The sequence below is a fragment of the Hippichthys cyanospilos genome, chromosome 9 (assembly GCF_059441005.1).
Source record: "Hippichthys cyanospilos isolate Australia breed blue-spotted pipefish chromosome 9, RoL_Hcya_1.0, whole genome shotgun sequence".
Taxonomy (NCBI): domain Eukaryota; kingdom Metazoa; phylum Chordata; class Actinopteri; order Syngnathiformes; family Syngnathidae; genus Hippichthys; species Hippichthys cyanospilos.
In genome coordinates, this window is record NC_142377.1 from 18,753,435 (window position 1) to 18,781,343 (window position 27,909).

Genomic DNA, 27,909 nt, shown 5'->3' on the forward strand with positions numbered 1-27,909 from the left:
GCTGCTTTCCTTTCGCTCCAAAATGAGGGGAGCTGTAACTGACAGTCCTTTACAATGGGCCAACATTGGTGCTGTTTTGTCAAGGGAGGGGGTGCTCCTTTTTTTGGGATTGGTATGGATGTGTGCATTTGAGGTTTTGGTGCATGCGTGTTGTGTTACTGTATATCAATGCTTTTATTTTATATATAGCTTCCACTTGAAAATATAACCCCCCCCCCCCCCCCCCCCACACACACACACACACACACACACACACACACACACTTGCCATAGTATCAATGAATAAGATAATTATCTATACAAAAAATGGATCCTAAATATTAAAAAACGATAAAAACAATATAGATCAACTTTCAACAAATGTTTACTTTTTACAGGGTTTATACCGGTTACAGGTTAGTCTGAAACAGAAAAATATAACAAGCGCCTCGGACTTGGCTTCCATATTTGCGCAGCGTACATTTTCAGTTGTCTTGACCACGATATTATATTTTCCTCTAAAAGGGCCTGGGGTCCACTTACAAGTACATTGTACTGCCATTTAGTGGTGGAAGGAGTGTAAATCACATTACAAATAAGGTTCAGGATCGCTTTTAACATTAGCCCAAATAGCCAAAAGACATGTAAAATATATGTCATTTTAGAGTCCAGGTCCTGGGATGTTAAAAGTGCATCAATATACATTTGTCAACTGGACTGTTTTGATGCTGAAAAAAAAAATGAAATCAGTAAATCATAATTAATGAAACTTGATCTGGAACATTAACACAGGAACACCAATACTACAAAGTTTGTGGTATTGGTACAAATTACATAAATGTATTAACCGGGAGAAAAATGTATAAATAATGTATCCAAATGTATAAAAAAAATGTATAAATAGTATTCTTTTTTATGCCTGTTCCCCGGGGTCATACGCCGCCCCCTGGCATCGCAGTGAACCCGCCCACCTCACTATTGGAGAAGGACCGCTGTATATGTTAGAAAAGGGGTGATACCTTTATCCTGTAGTAAAACAAATAGTCAAGGGTTGACTTGGAAATACACGCTGTATGTAAGTCAAAAACAATAATATGCATTAAATTATGTCAACTCTGCATATAATGATGTTTTCGTTTGTTTGCAACCAAAGGGGGGTCAAGTAAGGACAAAGCAAATGAGTGGGGGTTTGGGATGGACTGCAGTGACCTGCTCTCATCTCTAGGGATCATCCGCTGTTGAAAGTATCAAACTCAGCACTTCGGCTTCATGATGGATTTGTAGTTGAGTATGAGATACAATACAAAAGATTAGGAGGTTTAGTTTGGGCTGGCGCCTTTCAGAGGCTGAGATGCAGGCGGGAAATCAAAAAAATTGATGTGAGAAGATGGTGGGTGTGGAAGATGATGATGTGTTACCTTACCCGCACAATGATCAATAATTTATATGTGTGTGAGGATGAATGCCAATAATAAAGACAAAGAGCACTTCAGACCAAAAGATTAGCTGATAAGTAGAAGTAATCACAAGGAAAGTCAGTGGAGGAAATGCTGCGGCTAGCCACAAGATTTTTGAACCTGAGTTTGGCACCTTCTTTGTGTCTGCTCTCCCTCTTCTGTCTCGCACTTTCTTTTTGTTGATGGCAGAGTGTTCCTCGAAAACCTCTCGGCCAAGTGACGCATGTTTAAAAGCCGCCGATTCAGGACATTAGGAGGTGCCCCGATTGATCGTTTTTTGTACGCAGCTGGTTGAAGTTATGACTTTCTTTTTCATTACTGTAGTTAATTTCAGTTCCTATGACAGAGTCCAAATGAACCCCAAGATGAGATTTTAGTGAGACATGGGACATACAGGATTACCTTTATTAAAGACAAGGGAAAAGCCAACCACTCCCGGGTTTTTGGGGATTATACAGTATATCCTTCCAGGTAGGTGCGAATGATGCAAACTTTGCATGATCTGCAAATGCAGTGGTCCAACTTTCCCTACCTCCCGAATGAAGTATTCCCACTCGGATAATGTCGCACAGCTCACAACATAAATAAAGGACTTGACTCCGGCTGAAAAGACACACGGTGTTTGCCAGCCGCTTTGGGTGGCCGTACTTCTTATGCAGACCACTTCCTCCCAGCTTCTAATGACGAGTGACCCTTGCGTGAAGGGATTCTTAGAGACTGGGTCAGGCTTTTAGAGTTAGGGGAGTTCCTTGTGTAACGAGCATATCACGCCTGGAAACCCGGCAAATCGACTTGTGTATGAACAAACACCTACAAGCTTCTTAAAACGCCGAATCCCCGGAGAGCAAGCTATTGTTCCGTGAGCGGTGCGTGCAATCGGACTTTATGACAGGCCGATCGTTAATCATGAACCGCTGACAAAGACGTTCCTCTGTTTCATTTTTCTTTTTTTGTCTTTTATTTTTAACAAAGGAGTCTATTGGTATGCCGGAGCGCGGAGTGACTGCTGCAGGAGACAAAGAGCGGTGACTTGGTATGCTGCTAGCAAAGCTGAAAAAGAGGGAGCGAACAAGACTGTTGACTTCAATTGACAAAATCAAACGGGGGTCACTGTCTCCAACTAGGCCAGGTACAAAGAGAGAAGTCTTAACTTGTTTTGTGCTGCTGGGATTTTCATGAATGCAGCTTAATGCTAAACCCATGTCACCTTTGCAGGATGAAAAACTGTTGGAACGTTTTTTAAATTGTTCATTCTATCGAGGTTGAGTAGCTCCTGTATTTTGTTGTTTGTTAAGGACTGGGACTAAAAGTTGAACACCAGTACAATGGACGTTTAACCGGTTGCTCTGTGAAAATGTGCCCCCATAGTTACACAAAACTAAAGTTCAAACCATTATTAGTGTGTGATATCAGCACATGAAAATTATATACAGTCAAAGAATGATTTGTTTAGCTGGATCAGTTGATTATGTGATATAATGTGACGTGTAACACACTGTAAATATTTTCCTTTGTTGTTTTGGGCTGTCACATTATCGTGGTGGAGAGGTTTGTGTGTCCCAATGATCCTGGACGATGCCTTGGACTTTATGTCCCTGGCAGGGTCACCCATGGCAAACAGGTCCTAGGTGAAGGTCCAGACGAAGCACAGACTCTTCATGAAGGGCAAAAGGATTGGACCTAGTGTTCCCTTCGAGGTATCAAGTTATTCTCTGGAGCCAGGCCTGAAGGTGGAGCTCCTGTGAAGAGAGGAGCAGAGCTCTCAACTGATCACCACCTGGTGATGTGTTGGCTTCGATGCTGGTGGAGTATGCTGGTCAGACCCGGCAGACCCAAACGTACTGAGAGGAGCCGGTTGAGGTGGTTTGGTTAGGATGCCACCTGGTTGCCTCCCAGGTGAGGTGTTCCGATCATGTCCCACCGGGAGCAGGGCCCGGGAACGACCCAATTTGGAAATGACGTCATTTGGATGTCCAAAAGAACTCGCATGCATGTTTTTGTTTTGTTTTTTTTGGAATGTGGAAGGTAGCTACGTGCCGAAAACTGGATTGGCAATATATCGTGATTTTTAAAAGTCACGTTTATCCGACAAACGTGTCAAAAATGTATGTTCTTTCCCTTCCTGTATCGTCTGCCTTCATGGGTGACTGCACTGTGCAGTGGGAGCTTCCTCTCATTGTGTATCATTCGAGAGCCCTCTTAGCCAATCACATTACACTTCCTGTTGTCCACTTTCTGCTTCGCCAGCAAACACGTGTAAAATGGCTAACAAGCTATCTCATGCTACTTTTGCACAGCGTTTTATGTGTTATCGCTCAAAGTAGGACACAAGCAGTCTCGCAAGCTGGAAGGGTGCCCAACCAATCAAAGTTAGGGATGATTTCGACTTTTAATAAAGTGGCAGGTGACCGTTCCGTGTATGCAGTAAGTGAGTGAGAGTGTGTGTGTGACAGAGAGCGAGAGAGAGAGAGAGAGAGTCTCCCACACAGTCGCCTACTGTGTCACTCAGAGACTAACAAAATATCCCTTTTAAGAATAAAATCTTAGTTTCATTTGATAAACTATTGGCCCTACTGTCAGATGAGCAGAAAAAACTGGATCCAGAAGCAGAGAGGGCACCACAGCATACATCAGAAACTAGACTAAAAAAACTAGACTTGGAAGCTTGACTCGGAATGTAGACTGGGAAACTAGATTAGAAATTAAAAGGACAGCTTGAAATGACAGCATACAAGCTTTACATTCTGACATGTCAGTGTGAACCCTTAGAGCTTAAATACTGTCAAACATCAATCCTATCTGACAAAATGCAAACTAAAGAACCCCAGCGACATCATAGCAACTTATTTCCAATTGATAAATTAAGAATCAAACCATTCACCACCAATTACAACAGTACTTATAGGACCCTAAATGACAAGATGATAAATACATAGAAATAACAAAGCTGACAAAAACAACACCTATTACTGGAGTTCAACGTGGGTCAATAACGTGTAACTCGGACGGCCGCAAGTTGAATCAGCCGCAGGTTTATATTGTATAGTTTAAAAACAAAAACGAAAAAAAACACAACACGTCTGACATTCAGTATCGTTTCACCTGCATCATGCCAGCGTTCCTCCATGTTTGATCATGCATGCGCCTTGCCTTCACCTCCCTCCCACCATGTGGCTTTAGTCCAAGTGGAGGCGCTTGAGAGAGGCGCGCTTGGATAGCTGGAGCGCAGTCGCACATCGTCCACCGCCCGCTGCGCAACACGGTCCGACCGGATTGGGGAATCCTCACCACTCCATCTAAATCGTTATCTGCTCCCGTTTACTCGTACGTTTTCTATCAACATCGAGAAAGCCCAAAGGAGTGTTGCCATTGTTGCTTTTGGGAGTCTACTTGGTAAGTACTTTGAATTCCACTTGGTAGATTTCAACTTTTATCTTGTGACCGTCTGCCGCTCAAGTCGTCTTTTCAGATTTGCAATCTCTTTTTGATCTGATTCTTTCATAAGCAAAATGGGAATGAATTGTTAATGATATATCACGCTCCACTTCCCCACCGTTCCTGTTTTATTCAGGGCGGAGGGCCGTGCTGCTGCATTTGAAGTGAAACTTCCTCATCTTGCCCGCTGGAGATTCTGTGCAAATCAGCAGCGAAATGACAGCCGAGAAGAGCGGGCCGGTAATAAACGGGAAACCGGAGGACGGCAGGGACACCGATGACTCCAGCTCCAGCCTGGACAACAGGGAGTACTACGAGAGAGGCCAGTGGAACAACAAGATCGAGTTTGTCCTGTCCGTGGCCGGGGAAATCATCGGCTTGGGCAATGTCTGGAGGTTCCCCTACCTCTGCTACAAGAACGGAGGAGGTAAGGATGCTTTGAAAAATGACAAATAAGGATTTCACTGCCATCAACTACGGGGACAATAAACGATCGACTGAACAATCTGTGGCTATTTTTTAATACTCATTCGATGGGGATCTCAAAATACCTTAGTGATTGTTCTGAACTCCTACTTCCATGCCTCCATGTGACATATCGTAGGTCTGCATGGAGATAAGCTCACTTTCCCTTGGTAGATGTCATGTTTTCTATTCTGTTTCGAGTCAATGCGTGCCATGGTTTTTTGTGGGAAAGGGGTCACTCCCCAACATGAAGGTCCTGGTTTTGGCCAGAGTTCCCGTGTCGAAGTGCTCTTGAGCAGCACACTGAAGCACTAAAGTAAATACTTTGGACTCAGGGGTGGACTTTACACAGACCTAATTGGCTGGATCAGTTTGAGTGATATTTTGCATTTACTGCAAAATTGGTGATTGATTATTGGTTAATTTGCGCATCGAGCAATGGCATCATTGATAGGAGCAGCAAAAAAAAAAAAAACATGAAAGCAAACATAATGTCGTTCACTCCATAGACGCCATTGTTTATAATCCAAGATTTCTTTGTATACAATCAATTTTTTTTCTCCTTCAGCTTTTTTAAAACTTTTTTTTTTTCAAGGGCAACGGTATGGGCCCCTATTTTTTTCAAATTCTATTTATTTGACATCAATTTGATCATGTTTGTGCTGTTTATGGCTAGCCTGGTCCCAATCACCGGTCGCCTAGTCGTTATCTAGATGCGATGAACTGGTGCTTGTTCTTTTTGGATTTGGTGGTCAGTTGTTTTTTATGTATTTATTTTATTTCACCGATTGTGATCAGCCCCCAAATTCCGATCGAACAATGACTATGATCCATTGCATGGACAACTGTACACTTAAAAAACTATTGGGGCAGAAATAACACAATTCGGGTTAAAAAGAAAAGGATCGAAACAGTATTTGGATCACTTTGATCCAACTTTCTGAGTTGCTTCCACAAAAAATCCCAAGAATGGAATCACAGAGTACTCGAAAACCTCAATTATTGGTTTGTTTTGAGTTAAACACCCCAAAATTTCAATCAAATTGATCCAAATATTAGGCAGGTTCTTTTTTGACCCATAACTAGGTTATTTTTGACCCAACTATTTTTAGAGTGTAAAAAAAACAGCTGACGACAACAGAAAAAGCAATCTTAAAATGACATCATCATGCTGCCGTCAGCAGGCCTAAACATTATGAGTCACTTTTTGGTCAATCTCATCCACCCATTCGTTGTATTTTTTCCAAAATATGATAGTATATTGATTAGTCCACACGTGTAGGTGTTTACACATTACAGAACTAAAATGTTGAAAATCGCTTGTTAACGGCTTAACAATGCTGATGGTCAAATAGACATGACATATTTTAGGTGTTGATTTTAGAAGATACGAGGATTCTAGCAATATCTGAGCATATTTGCGTATTTACTGTCACAGCAAATGTCCTAAACCTTAAAGGGCATTTTGTTTTGCTTTTTCTTTTTCCGGTATCAAGGTGCCTTCTTTGTTCCGTACGTCATCTTCTTTGTATGCTGTGGTATCCCCGTGTTTTTCTTGGAGACCGCTCTTGGTCAGTTCACCAGTGAGGGAGGAATCACTTGCTGGAGAAAAGTCTGTCCCCTGTTTGAGGGTAAGAAAGCCCTCACAGTATTTTAAAGGTATTTCTAATCACAGAGGTGTAATTTCACAAAACCTTTTTTTTTTTTTTTGCATTGTTAGGGATTGGCTATGCAACCCAGGTGATTGAAGCTCATCTAAATGTCTACTATGTAGTCATTCTCGCCTGGGCCATCTTCTACCTCTTTAATTGCTTCACCACTGAGCTTCCGTGGGCTGGCTGCGGCCACTACTGGAATACTGGTGGGAGAGGCGCATCTTTGATCAGGTTTTGCCTTCATCAAGCTAATGAAGTCAATGTTTCTTTACAGAGAACTGTGTCGACTACTATGGAGAAAATGCCACCAACATTACGAATCCCAACGCAACTTCTCCTGTGATTGAATTCTGGGAGTGAGTACAGTTTTTTTTTTTTTTTCAACATTCTCCTGTCATATCAGTATTCCTTAGATGTTGCTAATTTTTCTGGGAATCAAATGTGAATGAAACAGTTTCCATCTGATCACACCACAGCCATTCCTTTGTTAGTGAACATCTCGCAAAGCCTAAACCAGATAGCTTCCACTGTAATACGGAATGAAAATCTTAAAAACAGCCTCAGACGCGTTCTGCGACCTCCTCAACTTCTCTCCCCAAAATAATTAGTCAGCCTTTTCAGATTTGTCAGCAGGGTCCACTAGGCCAGCTGTCTCTCAGCTGGAGTCACAAGTATGGCAGCAGATCAGCCTGTGTCAGCGGGGAACACTGACCACACTTCCAGTCTCCTTGCCAGTCCCTGTGGTTACACCATAATGGTCCACGTTTTACTCCTTAATACTGAAACTCATCAGAGTACATTCTGAAAAAAAACAACCTTTTGGGATGATTATATATCATTTAAATTTTAATCAGCGATGAAGAATTTTGTACCTATGGAGGCAGTCTTGTTTAACCTTTTCCTATGCACCCAATAAAACAATAAAGCATGCCTTGTAGCACAGTTATGAATGTTAAAATTGTAACAGAAAAAGTGTAAACACAAAAAATGCACAATGACAATCTCCCATTTCAACAGTTGTCTTTTTACTGTAATTAATTGAGAAGAAAGTGATGCTATTTATGACTCACTGTCATAAAGTTAGAACAGAAAGATAGTTTTTTGATTGCCTAGCTTAAATTTAGACTCTTCAGAATTATTCAGAACTGCCCTATGCTAAAGCTAGCATAACTCGCACAAGTCAATGCAAAGATGAACGCTGCACAGTAAACATGTTTAAAACCTCATCGAGCGTTCCAAGTTAGCCCTCGTGGCTGACCAGGGTGTAGCAGCGTTGGACGTAGCCTGTGGCCTGCCACCAAGAACATGTCACCATGATCAATAGCTGCTTCACAATCTCCCGGGGTGAACTCGGTGGCAAAAAGTTGGCAAACGGCGTTTAGCTCTTCCGCCTCGCAGCCTCCATCAATGCCGTTGCCTGGAAATTCTTTGAAAAACAGGAAGCACAGAGTTGGTTCACCGCCGCGAGTGACCTACGGTGGCACACTTGCCAGGGTCACCTAGTCCGTAACAGCTGCAGGGCCCACCATGGTCATCAGGGCCAATATATATTGAATAACTATGGAAAATATTTGCCAATATTTTTTTTACAAGAACGGCGTGCGGATGACCACTGCTACTCGATTCTTTATTTTGATACATTGACTTAAGTGAATAGACCATTTATTGCAGTGAAGTAAAATATCAAAGTGAACGGTGAGGGTTTGAAATGGCTGACTGCATTTGAATGCACCGCCTGATGTGCGGCAAATGCTAACGCCGGAGACTTGCGTGTTTCAAATTGACTTGCGGTTTCTTCGATTTGATGTTTGTAGAGGCGCCACGTGATAACAAAAACGTAGTCGCGAGGAAGAGTAAAAGTACCTGGTAGCAACCACTGCTGCAAAGGCTAACTTAAAAAAAAAAGTGTACTGTGACATTGACATCCATATAATAGTTTGTGAGTATATTTTGAAAATGGCCTTTGAAGCACAGAGTTGATGAGTGGGACGGGATGTTACTGTCTCTTCTTCTAGAGTGCACCTCTGGCGAAGTTACATAAAAGTCGACCGGATGAAGAGATTGTTTTATTTTTTTTAGGACATTTTATATAGAATCTGAATGGTAGTAAACGAGAATCTTGATCCTGATCAATTTTTTTCCTTACCCATTTTAAAAACAACCAGGTAGATACAGTTTATTAGACACTCCAAATTGCCCTTAGGTGTGATTGTGAGCACAAATGGTTGTTTGACTGTGTACCCTGCGATTGGCAACCGGTCCAGGTTCCCCGCCGACTACCCGAAAACGGGTGGGATGGGCTACAGCAAACCAGTGACCGAAGTGATGCTAAATGGCTATAGAAAATAGATGGATGTCTAAGCACATTATTAGCATCGTTGGACTGATTTTCTCATGTAGATGGAGCATTGAGCATTGAGCTTATTGCTAAAGCCGCCAAGAGTCTTTACTGGACATTGCAAGGGTTTTCTTTACTATGTAACCTTATGTGATGTCTTATTGTCGTAATGGGTTAGTTTGGGTCAGAGGTCAGCTACCTTGTCTGACACAGACAAAGGATTGTCTGAATTATATATATATATATATATATATATATATATATATATATATATATATATATATATATATATATATATATATATATATATATATATATATATATATATATATATATATATATATATATATATATATAATGCAATTCTTCTCAGTCCCAATTCTCAATCAATAAATGGTAACACATGAGAGGCTTCACCAAGTTTTAGAGGTGAATCCATTGAAAGTAGCACATAAAAAACATATGACGCTTTTATCTTGATAGATCAATGATTAAAATAATCATCATCGAGCAGCTATCGAAAATGCGCAACTCACGCATGTGATTAGTAGGGGAATTGGTATCGGCCAGGTTTGCTCGTATAGGAATCTGCATCGTAAAACTGATGGGAACGGCCCTACATATGACAAAAAAAGTGTCGTTGGATGTCAGACATTTATAATTGGACACATTTGTATTTACGTGTTATAGTTTTGGCAAAGTAATCAGTCTTTTTGTCCATACAGACGGAGAGTGTTGAAGATCTCTGATGGCATTGAGCACGTCGGGGGGATGCGCTGGGAGCTGGCCATGTGCTTGGCGCTGGCCTGGTTTATCTGCTACTTCTGCATCTGGAAGGGCCCCAAGTCGACTGGCAAGGTGAGACAGAGTTGTTTACTGACTACTTCGCACCACTACTTAATCCACATTTAATTTCTACTATGGTCCAGAGTAGGAAGTGCATCTCAGCCTTAAGGAAACTTCTCTGAGGACCAATGATCCAGAATAAGATGGAAGATGCGGAAAAGGGTTGTACGAAGGTCAAAACGGAGAATGAAAAAAAAGGTGTGTGAGAGGGAGTAAAAACGAATGGGTTCACATTCTACAAGATGGAGGGAAAACAAAACAACGAGGAGGCAATGCTGATTTCCCCCTAAAGTGTCTTTTGTGTGTCTGTGAAGTAAAGAGGAGAGAATGCTCCTTCATGGCTGGCTTTAGCAGCCGGTCCAAGATTGATTCCTGTATTCACTGGAGGAAAGGGGAGCGTTCATGAGGAGCATGCAGAGTGTATCCTCAGCCTCTCCCTCCCTCGCTTTCTTCTCCACAGACCCAACGGGCCCATTCAGCCGCGACACCGCTAAGCTGTTTGCTTTGTGGATCTGTTTGCAAGCCGTTCTCACATTCAAGCCCTCCCGTTCAGATTTACGGCAAGGCAGGGGCAAGTTTGACCCGTAAATTTGCGCATGGCTTAAATGTTTACCCCTGGTGAGGTGGTGGCAGCATGCGGCGCTTCAGAACTTCACGCATGGAGTGAATATTGCTCTTTTTTCTCACCCCAAAAGTGAAGGAAAAGGAGGCAAGAGGTTTAGGATGTTTAATGGTTGTATTTGTCAATTTGAAAGAAGCTAGCCGCATGGCAGGAGACGGGTTTTCCCACACTTTTCCTGTCGTACATGTTGGGATTAGCGCGGCTTAAAGTGCACAACCTTAATAAGTCTTTGGCATCATAAAACATGACTTTTTCTTGCTTCTTTACAAATGTTTGCATAACATGCTCAGCCGGGAATTTGGTGTCTTGCTATATTTAGAGCCGCCGCAGCATAAGGAATCATTCCATGCGCTTACAGTGAATGGTCAGCTCTGTGTGTGTGTGTGTGTGTGTGTGTGCTTCTAAGCTGTGAATGAAGTTGTGTATTTGTCCGCTTGTTGTGCATCTCTTTGAAGCACATTTTCCCACACTGCCAGCATCACTCCTCCGGGCTCCTCCTGTTTTAGAGACTCAGCCAAGGGAGCCCTCACTTTCTTTTCACTCTCCTGGCCTGGCCAGCTCTGTTCTGTTCCGTTCTGCCCTCAATTGGTGACCGTTGACTGGGTTCCAAAAAGCCAGGCGATATATGTTGCCCACTCTGGCCTTTTTTTTTTTTTCCAAATGGGGTTCTTGAGAAGTTGAGCTTACCAACATCTACCCTTTTGGAGGTTTACTGCTGTGGTGAACACAATATATCTTAAAGGGCAGTTTTAACATGAAAAGACGTATTTTATTTTGTAATACGTATTTTGTTCATCATTAGTTTCATAAGTAAATTATTATTCATGTCCAATAATGTTTTCTCTACATTTATTTAGGAGCGGAACCCCACCCCGCTGCTGCTAAAGCTGAACGATATATTATTTCGGTCCCAAATTTGCTACCTCGGACAACGGTCTCATCCTTCGGGAATATTCGCCGAGCTCACGGGTTAGCATGCTACAGGTCATACAAAACCAGCCCTGAAGTGAAAAAGTTTTGCGTTTTTGTCGCACTGTCGCCCGTCTATGGACCTTCTATGGGCCAATAGACCAGGACCACTAGATGAAATATCTGATTTTCATTTTTTGTGATTTTTAAACTAAACTCGTTTAGTTTTTTCTTCAATTATTTTTTTAACTGGCTCCAGGAATCTCCATTTTGAGAAAAATGCAAAAAAAAAAAAACCCTTTCATAGCGTAGTATTACAGTTTATTACATACTCAACCCTTCAATTTCCATAAATAATGAGAAATGAACCCACACTGCATGCAGATAAATATGTTCTATCACATCAACAAGCTTTTTTTCCCCCTTTTTCTGCTAAGAGTGCATTTGTGTTGGCGAAACGTTTAAACACGATAATGCTTGACTCCAAAAAGTTACTTATCGTTGTTGTTTTTGGTTAAGATAAGTGTCTATGCATCCTAGTAGGAATTCATTTTTGGCAGGGAGTCACCTTTCAACAACTGATCAAACACTGAATATCCAGCCGCTTCCTGTAAGGACATATAACATTTGACCAAGTTTTGGAGTTTCTGCGCTATTGTGCTCTATTGTGCCCTTGCACTCTCACTCTCTCTCCTCACTGTCTCGTTTGCCTGGAAAGTGTGGTCTCTCTGAGACACTATTGTGCACGTGCTGCATTACCGTAATGCATGTCTCGCATTGTACGTACCTCTAAATATTAGTGATTGTCCCTATTAAAGGCACAAACAAAAGAAAGTCAATATTGTTTAGAGTTTAATGTGGGAAAGTTAGTAGCATTACTGTAATTTTGTTTGCATTTGTTTACACGGCTTTTCCCCGGAACGTCTGCCCGTGTTGCTGAAAAAAAGTCATAGAAGGAGCACTGCAATAAATATCTTTAAAAACACATTTTCCACTCATTGTCAACTGAAAATGACATCAGGACTCAAGGTAGTGACCACTTATAGCTCACCTGTGTTTGGGATTGGTTGCTGGTACTTTGTGTTTGTGTTTTAAAAACATTTTCAGACTACAAGATGATCTGGAGTATTAATCAGATTTTTAGGGTTAATTGATTTTACAATAAGGCGTCACGGTAGTAGCATATCTGCCTCACAGTTCAGAGGTCATGGGTTCGATTCTGGCTCCAGTCTTCCTGGGCGGGGTTTGCATTGTCTTCCCATGTGTGCAAGGGCTCTCTGGCCTACTGCCTAAAAATAGCTGGGGTAGGCATCAGCAAGTGAGCGAACCTTGTGAGGATAAGCGGTTACAAGGATGGATGGAATAATGGTAGGAGGAATTTACAAAACCCAAGACCAAAAAACAAAAGTGCTCGGACCCTCATCCAAAAATGGTATTCCACTATCGTTGGTGCATTTGGAAAAGTAGCAAATGAGCTTGTAATTCATTCTGCCATTCTTAGAACTGCTTCTCTTCACATTATTGTGTTTTCATCCACAAGAGGCGGTCTTGATTAGATCTTAACTACTTTATGGCCTTCAAATTAAAATTCAGCAACTTTCAGATTGGATGAAATAAAAAGTGTAATGCAAAACAAATGATGATTTGCTAAATGTGTCTTGTTTTGGGTAAATGCCTATTGTAGGCAACTAGTTAGCATTAAATCATTCATTATTGAATGATATATATATATATATATATATATATATATATATATATATGTATATATATATTATTTTTTGAGAATGAAATGTAATGTTTCACATGTAAATGTTCTTGCAGGTTGTGTATGTGACGGCCACATTCCCTTACTTCATGTTGCTGATTCTGCTGATCAGAGGAGTAACGCTGCCAGGAGCGTTTGATGGCATCAAGTTTTACCTCTACCCAGATATCTCTCGTCTCTCCGATCCTCAGGTAGGCTTGGAAATATATTTGGAGATTGTTTTGACAAATACTTGGATGTTTACATGACTCAGAATCTGAAAGATTGAAACATATATGTAATGAAAACCTGAAATTTTCACAAATGTTTGACCTTGTGTGGAATAAGGTTAGCCAGCTGTGTCACAGAACAAGCCAACTTAGTCAAGCTGCCATGACAACCTAAATAGAGGCAGATGATTGAATCTTCTTTGCATAGGGCAGGGATGTCCAAATGTGGTCCATGAGGATCTGTATCCTGCAGGTTTTCTAGGTTTCTCTCACCAACACACCTGTTTCAAAAGATCAGCTCATAAGCAAGCTCAGCTGAAGCCTCATAACGATTTTGATCAAGGACCCTCAAGGACTGGATTTGGACATGGGAGGAAGCTAGATAGAATTGATATTCCAATAGCAATCAACACCTACAGGTTTTTGGCAGTTTTGCGAACTAGTATAGAAAGCCTCTTTGCCCAAATTTGTGCAATTCGATACTGGTGGTCTGTTGGTAAATCTGTTATTTGTACATATCGTTAACCATTTTAAAGTGTTGAAAATGACTCTGAAAGCGTCAATACACTCAGTGCAGCGTTACACCATCTAAAGATCATAAGCCTGGATGTTTTGTGGATAATAATGACTTAAAATAATAAGGTTAGTTGCAAAGTAAACCTGTTCAAAATGACTGCTTTGCTCTGGTGCAGAAGGAACTGGTCAGCCACTAAGGTAAGTGCATGCAGACCTCCTTTTCTGTTGTCATGACTTGCAGCCTGTTCGCATTGATGAATATGTTTGATTTAAAAATAAAAACATCCATTATAGACTTCTTTTCAACTGCAGTGTGGAAACATTGTATCAAGTCGTAAAAAGTACAAAGAATTGAGAAAGACTGTGTGTGTGTGTGTGTGTGTGTGTGTGTGTGTGTGTGTGTGTGTGTGTGTGTGCGTTTGGGAGGGGCGGCGGAAGAGCAAAGGCCCAAACAGAGGCATTTAAGGAGAGTGATATAGATGCGACGCTGTTCAGCAGAGGAAGACATTACTTCTGACTCTGATGTTAAATTGGCTTCCTTGGAGGACAATCAGAGCTCTGTTTACTTCCAGGCTTGTGTAATGTGTGTGAGCGTGTGGTGGTGTGTTAGACCACTTCCATCAACTTACCTTGCAAGTGTTGTGCATCACTCCTCCTCTCCAGATCTCACTTTCTCTCATTGCCACCTTAAAGGTACAGTGTGTGCAATTTTGAGCATGCACACTAGGTGTGGGGAATTTAGAGAGAATACAATAAAATACAGTATTGGTTTCAGTGCACCATAGTGCGGCATCTACAAAACCTGGGCAAATGTGTGTTAACACTTGTTAGTTACCCCAGTCTTCTGCATACGCAAACAAGGAAGCCAAAGTGGAGAGCAGTTCATCGGCGCAGAAGGTTGGTAGGGTGTCGACAAATGACCACTGACGCAAAGTACAAATCCAAAGCGAAAATCCAACAATTCCCATGTTTTTTCCAAATGCAAACACAAATGAATTCTTACCAGTCAGCAGGAGTTAAAATGAACGCTGAAATACAATATACAAAGTTTGTTGTTGACACAACTTGGCGGTAACATAGCCGTAATGTAGTGTACTACAGCAAAATATTATGATAGTAATCATCACGGAGGATTTTGATCATTTTTGTGAGAATTAGGTCAAACGTTTTTAGTTTTGGAGATTTCATATTTCAGAAGTGGACAATTGTGAGTTGACTTGACCATAGGTAAATCTGCTGAAGTTTGTACGTAATTATTCGTGTCACAAGGACTGCCCCTCTTAGGCCTTTTCTACATGTAGTTTGGGTTCTTGCAAACAGGCGGTAAATGTCTCTCGTTTGCCCTATTTCCTATATGTGCTCAGGCTTTTTTTCATCAAAATCAAATATTTCAAAATTTCCGGCCAAAGTAGAGATTTGCCCAACCTTTCAGTTTCGCGGTAGGGTGGAAGAAGTTTAAACTGAAGATTTGTGTCATCGAGCTATTCTTTTTCCCGCCAAAGACGCAGATACAAGTGACGTCAGAGGCGGAAGATCTTTCTGATTGGACAGGTCAGAGGTGGACGTTCTTTCTGATTGGACAGAATTTGCATCACCAATAAAATCCCGTATATACAGAATACGCGCTTGGAGATGCAACTACTATGGTGAATGGACTTTCACTTCAAACGGCGCTTTTCAAACTTCGGTAGTCGCTACCACAAAAAATCTCCAATAGTAACCAGTAACAGGGTGTAGGTCTTCCGTTCCTCCACTTTCACATGGCAGACATTTTCAAGACCCAACACGAGCAAACACGAGCCGACCAAATTAGGCACAACATCAACAAGGGTTTCTCTCGTGGTCGGGCCGTTGAGATTTTCCTGCGCTGTGCAGCCATCAGCCCAGGGCAAACTGAAGGGAACATTAATGAACATTAGGAAAGAAAGGCCTGTTCTTCCACAGGAACAGGCCTGTGTTTGTGGGGTCACGGAAGTTACCGTGGTTACTCGCAGGAGGGAGTGAAGATTGTGCGTTTGTCAATTGTTTTGTGGCGGTGAAATGAGATTAGTGGCTGAATGGTGATGTGAGGAAGTTTTCAAAGAGCCATGCAGCATTCGGTTAGAATTTGCTAGCACCCCACGTTAGGCCTGTGGGTTTAAAGCAACTTGTAACTGGTTTCATAATGCACCCTATTTAATATACAATTTTGGGCCTAATTCATCACATGGAGTCACCTTCCAAAAATAATGGCCTGGAGTAAGTCATTTCTTCAGTTTTTGAAAATGATCTCAAATGAGTTGCCAACAAAAATCAACAAAAGCTGTTATTCCATAACGTATCAGAATCCAAAACTGAAATTCACTAACAGGAAGCGATCCCACAAAGTAAGGGCGCAAAAAAAAAAAAAAATGTGATAGGTCAATTCTGAACAAGGGTCAAGTGGGTGTGCACACTTTTGGAATGCCATTATCTCAGATAAAATGCGTTTCCATCTTCCAAAAAAAAAAAAATGTTTGCATCGCACCGATTATGGGTCACACTGGTGGAAGAACTTTGTAATCATTTATCATCTCATGCTAAATGGGTGCGTTGACAAACTATATCACACTATTAAATAAGTGCATTACGATGAAATAAGCACCAGAAATAGTATCGATAAGTATCGCGCGCTATCAATTTCCACTCCGTTTGACCTTTAAGTAATGTATGCGATAACATGCAGGTATGGGTGGATGCGGGAACGCAGATCTTCTTCTCCTACGCCATCTGCTTAGGCTGCCTTACCGCTCTTGGTAGTTATAACGCCTACAACAATAACTGCTACAGGTAAATTCGGTTTTGTCCTAATTTGAATTTGACATTTGGGGTTGTAATCTCTTGCTGCCTCGCTCCTCAGGGACTGCATCATGCTATGCTGTCTGAACAGCGGCACCAGTTTTGTCGCGGGTTTTGCAATTTTCTCCGTGCTGGGATTCATGGCCTACGAACAGAACGTTCCCATCGAGGCTGTGGCAGAATCCGGTGAGTACGGAACGGAACTCGCGGCAACTTGTTTGTGACGTGGGCGTATCAAAATCACATACTTAAGGCTGCAGAGTCTATAAATCTTTTGTTCCGTCATCCATCATAATGTGAATGCACGTTATGTAACTTCACACTCTCAGACCGCAACTTGATGATTTATTCAGGTTGGTTTGAATGATTTAGCGAGAATGACAGCGTGAAGGATTTTAAATGCTTGTCTCAGAGCACAGGGAGGAGACAACTTAATGCTTTTCGGAGAGGAGTTTGCCCCAAGATAACATGGCTTCCTGCTGCATCTTATTTTCAATCAGTTAGTGTTGCTTTGCAAAACAGGAAACATCATCAGTCGCCCGCATTTCTGTTTTGGGCCATTTATCTCTGCTGTGGTGCAACAAACTCAGCAGCGTAATGCATCACAGTTTTTCCAACTGAGTGATAAATGCGTCTGCTGGGCAATGATGGTTAAAAACGGAAAAAATGAGCGCAACTATCTTTAGACAGCGAACATGCAGCGTACACATGCTTAAGAAATAAGATGTAACCACAAAAAAAAAAGCTACTGTTCTTTAAGCATGAACAATAAAGGGCAAGAATCAATCGTCTTTTTCTTATGACAATATTGTGACACCAACGTGCGTTTTCAGGTCCCGGCCTGGCTTTCATTGCGTACCCAAAAGCTGTTACCATGATGCCTTTATCTCCTCTTTGGGCTTGTCTCTTCTTCATGATGCTCATCTTTCTCGGACTGGACAGTCAGGTGAACATAACCAAACACAATATGCGCCTATCCATGATGTGATGTTACATGTAATCATTAAAACCAATTCATAGCTATTACTCGTTTTTGGAAAACTAGGGCTGTCACTAACGATTGTTTTCATTTTCAATTAATTGGCGACTATTTTTTCGAATATATATTAATATATTTTTGCTTGAAATTAGCTAAAGCTCTGATGCAGATTCCAAATAACCTTCGGCCCTTTACATCGGTTTTAAGGTCAATATATTATATTTAAATACACACACATAACTTATCAACTTGTGTATTCAATACACAAAATAAAAAATAAAAAAATGAATTACATGAATTAAAATGATGGAAAAAAAAGAGCAATCTATATTTGAAGAGTGCAAATGCTACTTATTTGCTTGCTACATTACGTCTAAAAAACATGGATAGTGTTACATTGCTTCTGGAAACCATCCATGAGTAGTGAATTAGTACTGTAGAACTTTCACATCAGCAAGACTATAAGCTCAGCAAACCAAAATTGCAAAGTCCGTCTCGACAGAACAACCATTTTACTACAGAACAACCATTTTACAATCAGCCTTCTCCGATAACTGTAGTAAACTATGGAACACAGTATATTTTTATTGTAACACCTCTACAGAGTGGACATTTTGTAGCTTTTTTTATGTATATTTTACATTTTTACCATTTTGCAATGTTATGGAAGAACCCAACCATGGAGCAGAGTTGAGAATTAGCATTCTCTAATATGCATCACAACTGACTTTATTGTCCCTATCAAAATGATGCCTTATTTGTGTAGTAAATACATATGTTGATATCCTCACTTGTGTGACCCGTACATCGTTGTGTTATTTCCCAGTTTGTGTGCGTGGAAAGCCTGGTGACGGCTGTGGTAGATATGTACCCAGAGACGTTCAGGAGAGGTTACCGCAGAGAACTGCTGATTCTCGGCATGTCGGTGGTTTCTTTCCTAATAGGACTCATCATGTGTACAGAGGTGAGACTTGGCTTTTACATTCAAATATTGTGCAAAAAGTGGTGCCTTGGGGTACATTTGTCCTGTGAGCACACATGGAATAAATGAAAGGTTAAGATATACAAATTTCGTCCATCTGTGCGTGTGTGTGTGTGTGTGTGTGTGTGTGTGTGGACATGTGTTGCTCACAGTTTGTGTTCCAATAGCATTTTCTTAAAGTGATAAAACACTGTCAAATAGATGCCTGTCTCTGGCAATTCCCATAATGTATTACCATTAAACATTTAAGCAAAGTTATTTGGCTATTTAATTTACAATGTGTAATACTTCTTGCGGTTTAGTTTAACAGTAAACGCAAACTTAAAGTGACTTTAATCTTTGTTTTAACTCATTCAATGCCAGGGATGTATTTTCACGTTTTTTTTAAGAGTTCGGATATTAAATGCCAGATACTTAAGTATTAAACTGATACTTAAGTACAAGAACATTAAAATCTGGGATTGAATGTCTGGACTGTTAAAAAAAAACGTGAAAATACATTGCGAGCATTGAATGAGTTAAAGATTTGTACAGAAATGCTGTTTGTTGTGAAGTTGCATTCACACCTCTGATCTCAAAGGTTGCCTTTAGTCAAAGTAAAAAATACAATCATAAATCTTTTGATCTTGAAAAAGCACAGCAAATGTCAGTTCATGCGTATCTAAAGGCATTTTAAGGCGCTGCATTTAAAAGCAATTAAGTACTGCATTTTTAATTTCTGATAACCCATTTCTACTGCTCAATAACAATTGTTTTCACTTCCATGATATGTCATCATCATCGTCATCATCACTGTCATCATCATTACCATCAGAAGAAAACTAACAGGTACAAAGCATTTTGTGATACTGCGTGACTCTCATACAGTATTAGTTTAGGGTCCATTTGAATTAGTTCTATCATATTTCTAGTGTACTGCAACATGCAGTAAATGTACATTTTGTATCTGGGGCAGCCGCTACCTTTTCAAAGCTTTTAAGTCCATCTTCTGTACTGTACTTTATGACAACAATTATTTCTTATCTCAGCCACTAAAAGCTTCTCTCTGCTTCTATAAGCGCTGTATTCCATCCTCCTACTCTTAAACCTTTCTGTACGGCACAGGGTCCGTAAGAGCTATTAAATGAGACCATAACCAAACGAATCATGCTGAATTTATATGCTTATGAAAAGGTGTAATCCCTCCTCTAACAAAAACAATTTTATTTTTTTTCCGTAGTTGGTCATCACGCTTTTTCATCCCTTGTGTCACCAGTACATTAAAATATCCAATATCTTCGGCCGCTTTTACACATCTGCCACAAAATAGGACTCGTGGATTTAATAAGATTTGTAGAGTGGGTTCCTAAGGACCCTCAGGAGGTTATTGAGTATTGAGCTTGAACAGTGGAGACAATGCTGAGAATTTTTTTTTGTTTATGAGCAATCGGGTCAGACCTCTGATGTAACCCTGCTCCGGGATTCATGGGAGATTTTATTCATGAGTGTCCTTTTAGCAAAGAAGAAAGGAGGAGTTGTTCTTAGTGGATCTGCAATGCAACTGTATTAAGACCTTGCAGTGAGCAGAGGAGAAAAATATCAACCAACGTACGATTGTAGCGCTGTTGATGCTGGGAGAGTTTCAACAAAATGTCTATGATATGACATGCTAATTTATCGGAATAGGCTCACATGATTAAATGTTTTTCCTCGATGAATCAGCATAAAGCTCAACAATTATTTTGTTGTCTATGTTCCAAGTAGCACCGAAAGGTTAATCGACATTGCGACGTCGTTGAATGCAGTTTTCAAATCTCAAAATGCTCTGTAGTGTAGAAAAAAAGACATTTCGTTTTCAATGCATCAGATACTTACGATTGTAGCTGATAACAGTCACCAACACCAAGGAGTCATTTTAATATCTGGAGCTGAATCACATTCATTTTTCTGTGAATTGTATTCATGTCAATCAACTCATATCCATTAAAGATGCAACCTTTGTAACTACATGTATTACATGTTCATTAGGTGTATACAGATAGATTATTGTTGTTATTCTATTGCTTCCAAAATGTATTTATTTTGCACCAATTTCTGTATGCCTGCTAGAGTTTTTCTCTCAAGAATTCTGTCCATTTCCATCCACTTATATTAAGTACATCATTTTTGTTTTCTTTTGGAGAAAGCATCAAGCGTTTGTCTCGACTTAGGAGTATAAGTTTATTTGCTGTCAATTTCAAAAAGTGCACCTCGTTTTATATGGGGAGCTGTTTTTTTTTCTCCAGCTCTCAGTTCTGATTTGTTGGATTTTCCTGAAAAGATGAAAAACGAGATTATACACATAATTCCACAAAGCATCCAATCAGATTGATGCAAATGGCCCCTAGGGGGACATAGAGCGTATGCCTCATTATCTGGAGGATTAAGGTAGCTCCACTTTAAGTTCAAGAAATGTTTGGGTTTCATGCATCCTAGAACGAAAGGTTTCAGAGCAGCATACCCATGTAAACATATCAAATAAAAATGTATTTCATGCCATCACGTCATACCTGCCTTGTCTCCTTTCAGGGAGGGATGTACGTCTTTCAACTGTTTGACTCGTACGCCGCCAGTGGCATGTGCTTGCTGTTTGTCGCCATATTTGAATCCATATGTATCGGATGGGTATACGGTAAGAAATAATGCAAGACGTCCTGCCTGATTTGAGTAACCCTGTCGCTCACCGGTCACACGTGACACATAACTGAGAAAACCAGGATAGTGGCAAACGGCGTCATCTGCTGGACGCAGGAAAACTGTTCCGCAGGCCTTGTGGCGTCATAACAGATCAGTCAAGTGAATCATTTGAAGCCAAGGGAAGAAATTAAAGTGAGCAATATTTATGTTTTTCAGGCAGCGACAGATTCTACCGAAACATTGAGGACATGATTGGATACAAGCCCGTCTTCTTCATCAAATGGTGCTGGATGATCTTGACCCCGGGCATCTGTGCTGTGAGTCCACCACACTGACGCACACACACACATCATTATTCAGATGAGCAAGAACATGTGGAATAATACGCACACACACTTTTGTGCGTGTTTTTTTTTTTTTTTTTTTTTTAATCGTGTGGGCTTTGCTTCAATTACTAGTCCAAACTCTTACATAGTTGTTGATTAGTGAGTTATCACCCCAAATTGAAAGTGGAAACCAGGCCAACCTTCAAAGTACTGCAAAATGATTATGATGTACTTTTCAAAAGCGTTTGCAAATTAATAATGGGTTTACTTTTTTTTAATTCATCATTTGCACTGCAGGGTATTTTCCTTTTCTTCTTGATCAAATATAAACCGCTCAAGTACAACAACGTGTACACCTACCCCGACTGGGGCTACGGCATCGGCTGGTTTATGGCCATGTCTTCCATGGTGTGTATTCCTCTGGGTATCATCTGGATGATCTGGAAGACTCCCGGGACCTTTTCTGAGGTAAACACACACATGCACGCACAAACACGCACACACCTTAAAGATTCCCTGTCCAGCACAATGTACCGCAAAATGAATGCAACCATGGCAGCATGATTTCAAAATGAATTTACTGGTTTGGTCCACAGTGTGATTCACCCCTTTGTGCAACTGCTAATCTGGTTCCCAAAAGTAGACTCGATCTTAGACTCCCTAAACCGATGCAGGAAGCTTAGACGCAGTTTTGGTGGATTAGAGGATGATTAAACAAGTTTGGAGGTGCTCAACATTTGACATAAATGTGCCTGTCCTCCTGATATACAAGCTTGTATACATTTATAACATTAATCAATGAAATGAAACCAAAACAACCTGTTAGTTAAACTCAGAACTATTTGACTGGTTACATCCCAACATGGCGCACAGGGGCGCAAATGCTCCGTTATGCAGAATTTTATCATACGCAGTCCAGGAAATGACCAAAAGAGAGAAAAGTCCGGGCGCACATATAGACTGCAGTGCACACTGTGTGGGAACACCAAAATAAGACCCATAGGCTCACATTTACCCATTCACTCACACATTCATGTCTACACCAAAATACATACCAGACAGTCTTTACAGTTTGAATCTCGTGCAACCCCAGGATGACTTTGCCCAAAACCAAAAGCTCACCTCCTGATGTCTCGTCTTCTGCAGAGAATGAAGAAGTTGACAACACCAAGCCCAGACCTGAAAATGCGAGGGAAGCTTGCCGCTCTCAGTCCGTACGCCGCCAACGACGCCATGCTTAAGGCTGACGGGAAAATATCCACCGTCTCAGAGAAGGAAACGCACTTCTAACTGACTCTCTGGCCTCAATTATGTCCAACTCTTCAGAAAAGAATGACGGCAAACGTCAACTGCCGTTACAGAAATATGAAACAGTTCAAAGGCTTATTTTGATTTTGTAAAAAAAAAAAGATAAGAAAAAAATGAGGACAACGGTTCCCCAGATATTTAGTCTGCTTTTGTTTTGCACACATTTTGATAACACATTTGTTGGGTTCTTTAACCTCGTCTCTAAAGCAGACACTTTCTTTTCTAACCATTTAATAGTTTCAAGTTTTGATGATGTATGTTTATATTGCCGATAGCTGGCCACTAGTGTCTGTGCCTTGAGAACACTACCAATGTGTTGAAAAAGGCTTACGATGTACACCAGGGGCGCAGCCATGGTTTTTTTGGGTTTTTTTTTGTGGGATGGCCATGGTGAGTGTAGGCCTAGCATGGATGTGTGCGTGCATCATTCTTTATTATAATCTATACCGTCAGGGTTTCATGGCAAAAGATAATTATTTTATTGTATACATTTAAATATGATGGGCACCAGCACGCCAACAACTCTTGTGAGGATGAATGGCTATAGAAAATGGATGGGTGTTAGGAAGTTTAAATGTGCAGTTAATACAAATTACTTATGGTGTGTGTAAAGGGGTCTAAGACAACTGCATGTGTGGAAGGATGGCAGAAAATTTGCCCCTAGGTATAGAGGTGGCCAAAAGGGTGGCCAGAGACTGACCATGCATCCCCTAGCCACCATGTAGCCTCGCCCCTGGTGCACAAATCTTATTTGCTACAAGGCGCCCAAATGTTTGAAATGTTGCAACTTTGAGTCCATGTGGTGTGCGATAGAGGATACTGCCACGGGTCTTAGAATCTAAAGACTATAGGAGAGCACTGAAAGCAGTAAAACGGTCAAATCCGATTTTAATGTTGTCTAATTTCTAGTCAAAACACTTCAAATCAGGCACAATAACCAAAATGTGTTCAAATAGACAAATGCATTGTTGCGTTTGCATTGTAAAATTTGTGCTTGTATACAGAACAAGTGATTATGTACACATTATGCATCATGAACTAAGATAATCAAATGCATCATTCATGACAGCGGTTCTCAAATGGGGGTTTGTGAGATTTGAACAGGGTTTCTGCAGGTATCAGCAAATCTAATTTAATGCATTTTACATGCCGTGACAGGAACAGTATGGTCTTCTTTTCAAACTAATGGCAAATGAATTGGAACATGAATCAACTTATCGCTGGAATATACTATAGTGACTGTTTTGCAAAATGTTTTATGCCTTTATTTTAAGTTTCATGTGACCCCACATTGTCATTAGTGGGGCAATTTTCCAGCAGACGAGCAAGAAATAAAGCAGACCCGAGCTATCTTCTGGAGTTGCTGAAATAGAATATGCCCATAAATACTATAAATGTAGTTCCAAAGTTGATTAAATCAGACACAGATGGCACAGTGTTCTGTTTTAAGTCTTCCTTTTTTTGTCCATTCAAGAATGCCTTGTGTTGATTAGGGATTACTTGGCTGAAAAAGAGAGAAAAAAAAAATAATTGGAAAAAGTTTGAGAACCTTTCATTCATGAGATAAGTTGTTGATACTATGTTGGATTCAAAAAGGAGCAATCTAGCTTCATAATATACAATTAACGTGCCGTAAAGACTTTTTTTTACGATAAACTATCCTGTTTAAATAAGCTAATAATGTTCATAATGTAATTACGTTTTGACTGGATATTAGCATAACGGACTTTTACGGTTGATGGATAGCATTAAATGCGTGGTCGCCGCATTGGATTTGACAGAAAAAAGCAATGTGGATATTGATCGTGGGTTATATTGGATCCTGGGGGGGCTTATGTGATTTTACCCATTTCTGCTGGGGGGAGCTTCACGGTGACACTGACGAGCAAATAAATAGGCTTAAAGCCTCCAAAAATCTTCACATAGCTGCGAGCGACCGGCAGGCCGAGTCTTAAGATGAAGAAAGAGAAAGAACAAAACACTTTTCTCTCTCCCTCTGTCTCTCTCTCTTTCTCTGCCCTCCTCTAATGTCTGCATGTGTGTCATTTCACGATAATTATGCTGGGCCTTTCGCACGGAGTGACTGACAGACAGATAGGCTTCCACCCCTGCACTCTCATTCCCTGCGGAGGACATGTCATACATCACATCAACATTTGCTCTTACCTATTGCTTTCTCATCTTGCCTTTTTCACACAGAGACCATGCAAAAATAGCCACATCTGAGACACAACACAACATTCATCTGTCTGCACATTTTTGCAAAGAATCCAACAATCCTTTCCGGAGCGAGTCGATACTGCTCTGACCTCAGTAGGCAACGTTTTGGATTAGCTATTCCACACTGTTGGTGTTTGGACAAACCAACGATGTAAAAATCATTCAAAATTAGCAAACTATTTGTCGGGCAAGCGCTTTGAGCTTGACTTGAGAGCATTCATTTACTGTGGCTGCCAAAGGGGGCGCTCAAACCTTTTCCCATGAGCCCCACATACAGAAAAATAGAACCACGAAAGGGCCAAATTTTTTTTTTAGTCTTAAATATAATCATTTAATTTTTAATAATTTATTAAACATGATAAAAAATCAAGCAAGCGATTACACATCATGTATATAACATAGTTCCTTACCAAAAAAAACAAAAACAAAACCTTAAAATATCAATGCAAACATCATTTCCAAATTTATTTTTAGTGTATGTTTGGCCACAAAAATGTAAATGGCTGGCCACAAATGGTCCCCAAACCATAGTTTTGACACCCTGAACCTATGTAATGCGTCCATCATCAGCAGAGGTCAAATCCTAGTCCGTCCTATTATTTCAGGCAAATGAGCTGGTCTCATTGTTGCTCAAGATCAGCAGCAGCCAATCAGCGCTCTTTTCACACCATTCATCCTCTCATCCTCACCTATTACCTGCCCAACGCTTGCTCGTTTATTCCCATCGAAACCGTGCTTAATAATATTGCAATCGTGGAGAGGAATGGAGCTGTAGCGTTTTCTCCAGGAGGGGACAAAGAAAGCGAGAGAAACATTTCGGAATTAAATTGGATTAAAGTAAATTATGAGGGGAAATAGATTGAAGCCGTTTTGTTATTTTCCTCAAACGCAGATGAGGAACCTCCTGTTAAAGTTGGGACGCTCTTCTTCAACACACGTTGTCATCATCCCACCTCCCTCCTCACTCGCATGTATTAACCACAAAATTTGCAGTTCTCACCCTTTTTTTTCAAGATATAAAACACACAAGATGCAGTTTTACAGCACAAATCTGTTTGAGGGAAATTTCCATATATAGGGTGCGCATAAGGCACGTGTTTTTTTTTTTTTTTTTTTTTTATAAAGTGAAAAGATTGTAAGTGTGCCTTATAGGCTAAAAAATACAGTAACACTGACGTGATTGTTCACTTTGTAGGAAATCTGTGCTCTCTATCTTTAGATGAACACACTGTCAAATTAAAGGTACTTTTGATATGCTGCTCAAAAGCTATTTGTTGTCATAGAATTATAATGAAAAAAATAAGGTGTTCTAGTGTTCTGTACTGTTCTATACACTTTTTGGTGTTCACAGGACACATGAACTGTCTGCTTACTCATTTTTAAGAATAAATATTATGAAGGAAGTGCACAATTGGTCTTTCTATTTAATTTACATTGGACAAATTGAGTGCCCCAACTTTCGGGTCCCATTTTAACCGGGACAGTCCTGATTTTGAGTCCCGACAGATTTTATCAGTGCTATTAATTTGGCTCGATTTTTGTATATTGCGCCTTGGTGTCCCGTTTTTGTTTTTTTTTGGTTTGTTTTGTTTTCTTAGGGTTAGTCCAGCAAGCCAATTGTTTAGGCCAGTGGTTCTCAAATTTTTCATTTCTGGTTTCTAAATGACGATAGAAGAACTTGTGTGGCGGATTTGCAGGGCGGATGCAGGTGCAGTGAGACAGATGAGGAAAGACAGAGAGAGAGAGAATGAAAAAGACGGAAAGGCGCAGATTAGTTGACTCACTCTATGAGTTGTGCAGCTTGCGGGGACGGAGCCAAGCCAGGCACACGATGTGGCGCGGCCAAAAAGTCAGTCTCGCTCACGGATGACTGCAAAATTTATAGGCTTGTGTGTGGACGGCAAATTTACAAGCTCACCGATTCCAATTGTCATTTCACGCGCACAATGGTTATTCTGGAAGAGAATGGAGACAGAAAGGGTTTTTTTTTTCCTCTTTTGATCTGCCAATGCAAGGCCAGAGTGTTCTTTTGTTTGTCAGAAGGGGGCAGCAAAGTGCAAACTTTCAGTACATAGACTATGGCTTGTTTCTTGTCATCGGTTTCTGCACTTGTCATAACATATTCCATTAAGGAAGGTGTGTTCGAAATCATACGTCAGTGTGTGTGTGTGTGCGCTTACGTGCGTGTGTGCTCCTGTGTGTGTGTGTGTGTGTGTGGCGGATGGGGGGGGGGGGGGGGGGGGGCGTTAAGTCATAGAAGTCCTCCCTCCCTCCCCTTTTTTTTTCGTTTCAACCCGCAGCAAGTTAGTACAATGATTAGGGTTGCAGGTGAACATTAAAAAAAAAAAAGAAAGAAAGAAACCTGCTATTTTATTACTAAATTACTCTCATATGATGCTTATCAGGACAGGATCTCTGACTGGGTG

The 27,909-nt window shown here is 40.7% G+C and overlaps 1 protein-coding gene across 1 annotated transcript; it reads left to right on the forward strand.

Annotated features, from left to right (window-relative positions):
• Nucleotides 1–4,663: 4,663 nt before the first annotated feature.
• slc6a11b (solute carrier family 6 member 11b) lies at nt 4,664–26,894 on the forward strand. Its single transcript, XM_088422850.1, has 15 exons — nt 4,664–4,829; nt 5,008–5,298; nt 6,833–6,967; nt 7,057–7,197; nt 7,266–7,347; nt 10,055–10,187; nt 13,528–13,662; nt 16,901–17,004; nt 17,075–17,199; nt 17,847–17,959; nt 18,819–18,956; nt 21,522–21,624; nt 21,846–21,946; nt 22,253–22,423; nt 23,102–26,894. The coding sequence occupies exons 2-15, from the start codon at nt 5,088–5,090 to the stop codon at nt 23,243–23,245; spliced, it is 1,836 nt and encodes a 611-aa protein (XP_088278976.1). The 5' UTR covers nt 4,664–4,829; nt 5,008–5,087; the 3' UTR covers nt 23,246–26,894.
• Nucleotides 26,895–27,909: the final 1,015 nt, after the last annotated feature.